Source organism: Bicyclus anynana, chromosome 27, assembly GCF_947172395.1.
Source record: "Bicyclus anynana chromosome 27, ilBicAnyn1.1, whole genome shotgun sequence".
Taxonomy (NCBI): Eukaryota; Metazoa; Arthropoda; class Insecta; order Lepidoptera; family Nymphalidae; genus Bicyclus; species Bicyclus anynana.
Window position 1 is genome coordinate 1,691,104 of NC_069109.1, and position 10,793 is coordinate 1,701,896.

Below are 10,793 nucleotides of genomic sequence, written 5' to 3' on the forward strand. Positions count from 1 at the left end.
TCGGGGTGAAGTTTTTTTTTTTGTGAATATTGCAACATGCGAATCAAATTTAAGGGATTTTTGTGAGAATTTCAAAATAGTATATCATGGCCATGTTAAAAAAACTACAATTAGGAAAACGTTATTTATTAATTCTAATATTAATTAAGTCTATACATAATACGCGAGGCGGACGACTATAAGGTGCGAGGTTTATGAAGTGTAGTTATAAAACACCTAAAATATACTAATAGAAATATATTGATTATAAAAGTGCGAGTCGGATTCGGCCACCGAGGGTTGCGTAGATTTTTTGAATATTTACTTAATTTCGGTTGGACTTAGGTATACATTATCGTACTTTGTAACAAACGTAACCAATAAATCCGAAATTCACCATCTATCGTAACTAAAAAGTGTGAAATAAATTAATTAATTAAACAAATATAAAAACCCGGCATAAATGATATAAAAATTGATCAAACTAAAGTCGGGACCTAATAAAAAATGTAGACGAAATTCTATTCAATATAATAGGTCCCGACTGTTTTCTAATTGTTTTCTACACTTCTGGACTGAGCTTTTTTTTTCTTTTCAGTTTTTTTATCATTTATGCTGATAAAAAACCCGATTTCATGATAATATTCGTAAATAATGATAAAATGTTGAGCACCCCTGAGTCAGCTGTTTTTGTTTGTTTACATAGTTTAAAATACCTACTCAATCTGACTTATAAGTATTTTGTGATTTTGTGGTCTAACGCGGTGCGGTTGAGATATTTATCGTGATAAGGTGGATTGCAGTATTATAGGCCGTAAAAGCCGCAGCGAACGGAATGTCCAAGGGATTACACTTCATACGTAAGTAGGCATGAACTTTACAGAATACAATAGCCAATATATAACCTACATTTGTTGGTTGTTATTGTTGTTGTATCAAATTTAATGTGTAGTAAACGTATATTTACCGAAGTATCTGTAATTTGCAATAATTCAGAACCTAACCATAAATGTATTTACCTTTAGTACTACAAATGTTTACTATTTTACAAATCAAATCAAATCAAAATCAAAATTTATTTATTGCAAATTCAGGTTACAGTCAGATCTTATTGAAATAAACACCAAATTCCGCCTTACAGCTTGCTATTCATTATAATTGAAAAATGATATTCATTATAAAAAACATTGTAATTTACAATAATCAATTCACACACTTATTTGTACAGTACAGTCACCAAAACAGCACACATGCATGAGTATCTTGAAATGCCGACTGTCAAGGAAGAAATAACAAAGCAGACTACAAGAACACACAAATAGTCTTGCCAAATTGCTTATCACGCCTGGTAAGACCAAAAGGCTAAAGCCACTGTGGATGAAATATGTGGTGGACAGTAATACCTGAAAAAAGGACCATAACACGAAGAGTCACTTAATGGAGTGACCCCTAATTAGAAACATGATCTGCTATGAAAAATTCAGTTTATAGTCAAGCTACTGATCACTGATAGATGTAACTGAACACAAAAAAAAAAAAAAAAATTGTACAGTGATTAATTAATTAGTACCTACTAATTACATTGAATATTTTAAAGAATAAACCATGCAAAACAATAATTCTAATGATTCTAGAGTTACATCTCAATCTCATGATTCTAGAGTTGTCAAACTACCACTACGTCACTAAAACAAATTTGTGCGGATTAACTTGACACTAGGCTCGAATGCCGTTTGTTTATGGTATAGTCGGATGCAATCTATAAGACGTCTCCAAAATAAAGTGCGGTGACACGTAGGTCATACAAAATTCAAGACCTGTGAGGCGATTTCGGATTGTCTGGTTGCTACCGTCGCGCCCTTGCATAACCGGTGATACCTTATATTGTTCAGCTTAATGCACTTTACTGAGTGATGCATCACACAAACCACTGCATCACAGAGACTGTCTATAAGCTTCTTGTCATGGTTTTCAGATTTTAGAGATGGCAACCCTAATTACAAGCAGTGATGTAGGGAGAGTAGAAACAAGACTATCTGTACCAACAGCACAAGTAAGTGTCTCCTTATTTCCTGTTGGCTCACTGTTGAGCTTGAGTCTCCTTTCAGAATGAGAGGGGTTAGGCCAATAGTCCATCACGCTGGCCCAATGCGGATTGGCAAACTTCACACAAACAGACAATTAAGAAAATTCTCAGGTATGCAGATTTCCTGACGTTTCCTTCACTGTTCGAGACACGTGATATCTAATTTCTTAAAATGTACGCAACTGAATAGTTGGAGGTGCATGCCCCGGGCCGGATTGAACCTACACCCTCCGGAATCTGAAGCAGGGGTCATATCCACAGGGCTATCACGGCTCACAGTATCCTTATTATGGTACTTGAATCATATCAATTTTAATATATTATTTTGTATAGTAATTGGAATAAAAGTCCAAAATACTAATTTTACTTCAGAAACTTAACACATTCGCTGCGGCACTGATATTTCTGTACTTTCCCCTTTTACTAAAACTTTATGTCGTGCGGTACGAGGTCAATTGACCTCGTAACCCTTGAAGAAGCTAGGCGTACGAGGTCAATTGACCTCGTACGGCAGCGAACGTGTTAAGTTGAAAATGACATATTTTATCTATTGTTGTTGTCCGCAGTTCTGCATGGTATGCTTGGCCACAGATTGTAAATTGTACCCTCTGAGCAAATACGGTCTGGCAGAGGCGTACCACAACTTGACTGATAAATCTGTAAGTTACTTTTAAATGCTAAATATTGATGATTCTATAAGACAATAGTTAAACCAATATGGATGTATGGAATCCAGCTGTGGGGATCTGCATGCGAGTCCAACATTACCATTATTCAAAGAGCTCAGAATTATGTATTGAAGCAAGTGTCAAACGCGCCTTGGTTTCTGAAAATACCAGAAATTCACGAGTATCTACAAATGCCAACAGTGAAAGAGGAAATAAAATCTAGTAACAACAACTACAAAGCTAGACTCAGAAACCATCCGAACCACCTGGCTGTTCAATTAACAATACCACAGGCGATACGGCGATTGAAAAGACGGCAAATACTTGATTAAAAGCCATATATGACACTTACATGGAGCTGCTCCCGCTGGGTAATGTTGCTTCTAATCGCCAAATTTTTCTACAACAGCACTACTCATAGTCTGCCGACTGATTGCATGAGATAAACAGAACAGAACAAAAAAAAAATAAATATTGATGGTTAATTTTCATTAAGAACATAGTAGTAGTAGTAGTCAGTATTGTATTGTGCTTTTCTTCCTCTTGACAAATTCTCAGAAGTCACTGAGCGATGAGGTGTATATTACTCATCCATGAGGACAGCTACAGACGAACCAAAGTCACTGATATAGCTCAGTGAGTTGTGAAGCTAAAGTGGCAATGTGTATTCCACATAGATTGAAGACCTGATGGACATTCCGGTCCCAAGGTGCTGGAATAGCAACATTGTGCTGTTGGAAAGCGCAATGTTGGTTGACACTCTCACTAGGTGGATTGAGGACATCAAGCAGGTTGCAGGGAGCTGCTGGATGCTGGCGGTTCAAGACTGTTGTGGTTGGAAGTCCATGCAAGAGGCCTATGTCCAGCAGTGGATGTCATGTAATATAATTAAAACTTAAAATCAAATGAAAATAATTCTTTTTCAGCAATTTTGCAACATGAATTTTGTGGCAAAATGTTGTACAGAATGTGCACAGAGGTTAATAAACTGTGACAGATTCAGAGACAAGAGTTTAAGGAGTTATAATCTACTGTTGGATCTATTTGAAAAGAAAGCAGTGGTAAGCAGTGGCAGTTTCCATAAAACAATGTTGTTAAATTTGCTTGTTTGGTCAACCATAATGTATTTTTATAACACATTTGCTCATAAAGTATCTCTTATTTCAACAATTTCAATATTGTATCTCATTACGCACATGTGCCGTTATGTAAAGTAAAATGCAAATGTGACGTAATCTATACTAATATTATAAAGCTGAAGAGTTTGTTTGTTTGATTGAACGCGCTAATCTCAGGAACTATTGGTCTGATTTGAAAAATTCTTTCAGTGTTAGATAGCCATTCCATTTATCGAGGAAGGCTATATATATTTATTATATATATATATTATCCCCGTATTCCTACGGGAACGGGAACCACGCGAGTGAAACCGCGCGGTGTCAGCTAGTGTAATATAAAACCTTTGTCACCCGTCTAAAAACGTACAGTACGGTACGTTTTTAAATCTTGGCAAAGTGTTTTTATGTCAGAAAAGTGCTCAAAATTTTATGAATAAAATTAAATTTGTGAGATAAAATATAATAAAATGCCATTTAATTCTTTAATTTAATAATTTTGACAATAAATGTCAATCATTTATCTGTATCAGAAACACAAAAATATTAATTTACTTTACGTTAAAAGGCACTCGTCGTATGATCGGTGTGTTCTTTATGGGTTACTTGGGATTGGCGGGGAGAGTGACTTGAGTTACAAAGGGAAGTGTTAGTTAACTGTCAAAGACGTCTTTAACCCTACACACAACTTACAAAAGTGCGTGACTCCACTCAATGTCATTCTCTGCCGTTCTAGGGTCTTATTTTGGTTACAGTTTGATTTGTTAATTAAGTTGTCCTAAAAACCTTTGTTTGACATTGGTTTTCTTATTTTTGTAATCCACTTCTGAGTCTGCTTAGACATGTTTATCAGTATAACATCCATCTTATTGATTTCAGATAACAACAGAAGACATAAAAGCAATTGACAGAACAAAACATGAACTGTCATCAAATATAGACAAGAAAATATACAAACCAGACCACTGTGACTCATATTTAATACATAATCAAGTTGAACATATAAAAATTGAATTAGAACTTGATAGTAAATCAAAAATAGAAATATTGAATGATATCAACAGTGATGAAGAGTACCTAGTAGATGATATTGACAATGACACAGAGTTTCTATATGATAACATCAAAATAAAGCATTCAGAGATTCATACAGACAACATTGATAGATTTTTAATCTTTAAAAATGAAAAACCAGATAATATCACAGACAGTGATAATGATGTAGAAATTGTCAATGATTTTGAGAGTAAATTTAATAACACGAACAGCAGTGTCGATGAATTAGTAATTAACGATTCTAACGAAATACAAGCAGTTAAAAACGAAATAACTACTACTGATACGAAAGAACGCAAAGTAGTTGTGAAAAAAGTAAAAGCTGCCCCAAAACCAAAAAAACCGAGAGCAAAAATTAAAAAAACAGTCGGAAGACAAAGGAAACCTGAGAATCAGTGTTATTTAAAATATTTTGAAGTGACCAAGTTGAGTCATGAAGAACAAGTGGCTATGATCCAAAGACGTAAGGAGGCAGATAACTTCAAAAGCTCAGTCTACAAATGTATGACGTGCTACAAAGTGTTTACATGTGTCTCTTCGTATGACAGACATATGGAGAAGCACACTGATGTAAGTATTTATGATTGTCCTCTACAACTTCGCAAACGAGACTGATCATCTATCTATACTATCGTTTCCCAACCTGTGGTCCACGGACCCCTGGGGGTCCGCGAGTATATGTATGGGGGTCTGCGGTGCCATCTCTGGACCATACATAAATGCTAATGGTTCGTATTTGAAATACTAATTTGAATATTGTCTTGGTCTGAAAAATATTATGAGAAATATGACAAAAAATTTTCAATTTCATATTTCTCACAATAAACAGCTAATAAGTATAAATAAGTACCTATTTTGTATCTGTAATAACTAAAATACCTAGTTAGATTTTTTTACTGTTTATTTTATTAAGGGGGTCCGTGAAAACTGTGCTTGATTTCCTAGGGGTCCGTGGCTGAAAAAGGCTGGGAAACGCTGATCTATACCATTGATTCCTAAAGTGGTCCAAGTGGACCTCCAGGGGTCTAGAAGACTCGGCGGGGTCTACGTTGACGTGACATAAAAATGGGGGTTAACGATAAGTAAGTAAAGGGGGTCCACGAAAATGTATTAGGTTTCATACCGAATGGGGAGTTTTCAAATAAAAGAATGGGGAATTGATTGCTTCCTTGTGCTGTGACTAGATATTTTTTTTTTTTTTTTTTATTCTTTACAAGTTAGCCCTTGACTACAATCTCACCTGATGGTAAGTGATGATGCAGTCTAAGATGGAAGCGGGCTAACTTGTTAGTAGGATGAAAATCCACACCCCTTTCGGTTTCTACACGGCATCGTACCGGAACGCTAAATCGCTTGGCGGTACGTCTTTGCCGGTAGGGTGGTAACTAGCCACGGCCGAAGTCTCCCACCAGCGAGACCTGGACAAATTAAGAAAATCTCAATCTGTCCAGCCGGGGATCGAACCCAGGACCTCCGTCTTGTAAATCCACTGCGCCACGTCGGCCGTCAAAACGACGGTCGAGTTAGCGACCAAGTAACATGGTATCTGCGATTTGGTCGCTAACTATTAGCATAGTCCTAATTTATATACAATTTAAAAAACTGTCATCATCCCTGTTCCGATGGACAAATATTTAATGTTTTAACGGAATCCTGGCTATACTTGCAGGAGTATGGCCCGATCATATGCGGCGTGTGTGGAATACACTGTAGAGCGAGGTTTCGTCTGACGAAACACATTGAAGCCACCCACAGCACCAGGTTCAGTTGCAACGTCTGCGACTTCGTCACTACCGCTGCGTAAGTTTTTTTTATGTAGTACTAGCTGACGTCGCGCGGTTTCACCCGCGTGGTTCCCGTTCACGTAGGAACACGGGGATTATATATAGCCTATATCCTTCCTCGATAAATAGGCTATCTGACACTGTAAGAATTTTTCAAATTGGACCAGTAGTTCCTGAGATTAGCGCATTCAATCAAACAAACAAACAAACAAACTCTTCAGCTTTATAATCGTATCCTACTAATATTATAAACTCGAAAGTTTGTATGGATGTTTGGGTGTATGTTTGGATGTTTGTTACTTGCCTCTTTTGGAAACAGTGTTTAAACTGAATTATGGAAGTGTTATAAGGTATGTTTTGTTTTGTCCCGTCAACAGTTATTGTTGATGGGACAAAAAAAACAGTAGTAAAGGACAGTAAAAAATTCAATATGAATGAAAAAAATATCTACGTAAAGTTTTTGCCCCCGAAACACAACACATTAGCAAGTGACGTCATTCATAGAGATGACAGCGTGATTGGTGTTTGCAGTGATGTGATTATATCACGTCACCGCAGGCGCCAATCACAAACCGATGCCTTGTAGCGAATGACGTCACAGTTTATGATTGGCGTTTGTGTGATAAAAATACAATTTTGTTTTATAAAAATATTAGAATTACGAGAATATTTTCACAAATAAAAATGTGATTAGAGTTTCTAGGCATCTAAACTGCTTATATGCAAAAATTCTTCTTAGTTTTATACACCAGGCGAGTAGCCTATTAAGTAACACTTTCTATTTCCCAAAGCCAACATCACCTGTCTAAAACTCGGACATAGTTAGGGAGATAGCAGGTTTCAAGGATCCAGACCCTCGATCGCCTAAGTATAAAGTATCATCATCACATCTTTGATGTGTTTTATGTCAATCTTTTCCATTTGTCATCATCCACTCCTTTTACACACATGTCCTCTTTTACACAATCCAACCATCTCTTCTTTGGCCTTCCTCTCCTCTTATGTCTTTTCACTTGCACATTCAAAATTTTTCTAGTAATATGACTTTATGCCTAAGTATAAAATATAATCTTTTAAAATTTTTATCGTCGTGAAATGAGAAATGGTATCGCCATTCGCCGGACACTTGGATTCATGGCAACCCTTAGCTGAAGGTCCTTGAAGTTTACAAATTAGACAGTGTTTTTCGAAGGGCTGCCGCGAAGCTGAGTAATTGAATGCTGAATTATGCCGAGGAAACATGAAAAGATGACAGTTTATACTTTGACGGTCAAGGGTCTGGATCCTTAATACCTCCTACCTCCCAAAGACACTACGGTCCAAACTTTGTAATAGGCTAGTTGATACTTTTTTTAATGGTCTTAAATAGTTCATTATCGTGCTACTGAGACGTGATTACATGAACATTTTAGTTTTTCTATTCTTAATCTTATTGGCTACCATACTTACTTATGGTAGGAGCATGAGCTGACTTTCAGCTTATATAAAATGAAGGTCTGGGGTTCGTGAGCTCTTAGCCTATTATTATTGTAACGTTCCAGAAGCACAGCAAAGAGCCACGCGCGCTGGCACGACGGCGTCACGTACAAGTGTGAACAGTGCGATCAGGAGTACAGGTCGGTATAGCGGTACCAATACACTGAGGCTCAGCCCAGAAAGGGCGAATTCGTCGCGAATCGTATCGCGCGAATTTATACGCGCGTTGTCGAAGTACTAGACATCAATACATCGCGTCCACAAGCATCGCGCGAATTCACAATACGCGCGTAAATCGCGTGCACTACGCCAGACTCTCGACACGCGCTTGATTCGCGCGTATTGCGTGCGAGTCGAGATACTAGGGACGCCTTGTTGCGTCCAGTTCACGCGCGAACTCCAGAGGGAGTGTCTACGCAACGGTCGCCCTCGCTCAGAAAAGGCGAATTCGCCGAGATTCTCTCGCGTATTACGCGCGACTTTGCATCTTCAAGACGCGTACCAACGCGCGAGCATTTGGAGAGGTATTCAGTACGAAGCATGAAGTTGAACGCGCATTCGCTCTAGAGTTCGCGCGTCAACTGGACGTCAGTTAGTCGAAATTCATCATTTGTACCTGAGAAATTCCATTCACTCGCGTACTCACCTGTATCACTCAGAAATGACGGCATAGTGCTCAGAGTTATTTTCTGATATAGTAACCGCCTTCTAAGCGTTGTTCACGTTGGGTCATTTCACAGGTAATTTTTGTTCAAGGGCTTGTTTCTTGCAAATAAATGATTCTGTTTCTGATGGAATAAAACAGCTTTCATAAACCCTATTGCAGTAAGAAAACGTCGTACCTGTCCCACTTGCGTATAGCGCACGTATCGGATACGGTGTGCATCCTCTGCGGATACACATTCATCAACAAGAACGGTCTGAGGATGCACTTGGAGAGGAAGCATCGCTCCGAGGATGTGCAGGTGAGACTCTTAGAGACTTTTCACTTGGACTTTTGTCATACTCAAATTCATCAACAAATATGACGTCAGGTGGCGTTATTTTCGTAAAGAGTGGGGATTTGGAGAGGGGTAGCGATCAGTTGGCGGGAATGACTTGTGACATGCGCTCGTCTTCCGGTCAGCTTCAGTGTGCTCGTGGCGTTCGAGCCGTCCACATTACTTTTTGTTTATTAATTATTTTTGGGTTACTTGGGATAGGCGGGGAGAGTGACTTGTTAACTTGGGAGTGTTTGTTAACTGTTAAAGGATCATTTAACCCTACACACATCGTTCACAAGTGCGTGACTCCACTCGAGGTCATTCTCTGCCGTTCTAGGGTCTTATTTTGGTTACAGTTTGATTTGTTAATTAAGTTGTCCTGACAAATGTTGTGAATCATTTGTTCGACATTGGTTTGCTTATTTTTGTAATCCATTTCTGAGTCGCAAGTTCTCGCCTACTGATCGCTACCACTCTCTAACTCCCTACTGTTTACGGAAACGACGCGCCACCTAACGTCAGTACGAGCCAACACGAGATCGAGTGACGTCATTTCCGCCCCAGACTACTATTTCCTACAATACAGATTCTCTCTCTCACTCACGAGCACCTTATATTGCAAGTCGTTCCCGCCAACTAATCGCTACCCCTCTCCTACCTACTCTTTACTATACAAGTCGTACTATACTACAATAGATAATAAGAGCCGCCGATGTTACAAAATTCTTATTGCTTGTTTTTCCAGTTATGTAAAATTTAGTTTTTTTTTAGTGTAGTAAAAAGTGTTTTTATTATTTTTATACTAGTGAAATTTAGTGTTTCACAAATCCCTCGGGAAACATGGATTTAGCCGGGGTAAAAAGTAGCCTATGTGTCAATTCAGAGTAAAATATATAACAATAAAGTGCTAATCCAGCTAATTAGGGAAGTTTTAAGTTAAGAAGATAATTCTACTAATATTATAAACGCAAAAGTTTGTATGGATGTTTGGATGTTTGTTACTCTATAACGCCGCTTCTACTGAAGCGATTTGGCTGAAATTTGGAAAGGAAATAGATTTTACTCTGAATTAACACATAAGACTACTTTTTATCCCGAAAAAATCATGGTTTCCCGAGATTTGCGAAAACTGATGATTTTGGTGATATGAATGTTTGTTACTCTTTCACGCCTCGACTACTGAACCGAATTAGCTGAAGTTTGGTATTGAGATATATTATAGCATGGATTAACACATGGCCTACTTTTTATCCCGGAAAAATCCATGTTTCTGAGGGATTTGTGAAAAACTAAATTCCACGCGGACGAAGTCGCGAGCGTCCCCTAGTATATAATAATTAATAATGATTTTTTATCACTGTTTTTTTTTTCAGAACCCCTTAGGCCCACTGTGCGAACTGTGCAACTTACGTTTCGCATCCCACGGCGCGTATCGTCAACATCTGAAAGTGTCTCACAATGTACACGGACTGTGAGTCTGAACATTGGTATAACTAGGACTAGCTGACGCCGCGTGGTTCCCGTTCCCGTGGGAATACGGGGGTAATATATAGCCTATAGCCTTCCTCGATAAATGGGCTATCTAACACTGAAAGAATTTTTCAAATTGAACCAGTAGTTTCTGAGATTAGCGCGTTCAAACAAAC

General features: G+C 38.1%; 1 protein-coding gene across 2 annotated transcripts in view; it reads left to right on the forward strand.

The window, feature by feature from the left end:
• The first annotated feature begins 678 nt into the window (after positions 1-678).
• The window catches only part of LOC112056969 (zinc finger protein 888), an 18,203-nt gene continuing 8,088 nt past the window's right edge, over positions 679-10,793 (forward strand). The window contains exons 1-10 of one of the 2 annotated variants that reach the window (XM_052890344.1): positions 684-839; positions 1,208-1,850; positions 1,955-2,032; positions 2,632-2,724; positions 3,660-3,794; positions 4,728-5,474; positions 6,574-6,704; positions 8,230-8,304; positions 8,991-9,129; positions 10,521-10,618. In XM_052890344.1, the coding sequence (XP_052746304.1) occupies positions 1,964-2,032; positions 2,632-2,724; positions 3,660-3,794; positions 4,728-5,474; positions 6,574-6,704; positions 8,230-8,304; positions 8,991-9,129; positions 10,521-10,618 (1,487 nt within the window). In that variant the 5' untranslated portion in view covers positions 684-839; positions 1,208-1,850; positions 1,955-1,963. Of the gene's footprint in view, positions 840-1,207; positions 1,851-1,954; positions 2,033-2,631; positions 2,725-3,659; positions 3,795-4,727; positions 5,475-6,573; positions 6,705-8,229; positions 8,305-8,990; positions 9,130-10,520; positions 10,619-10,793 lie in introns of both variants that reach the window. The other variant, XM_052890343.1, reaches the window with a different exon arrangement.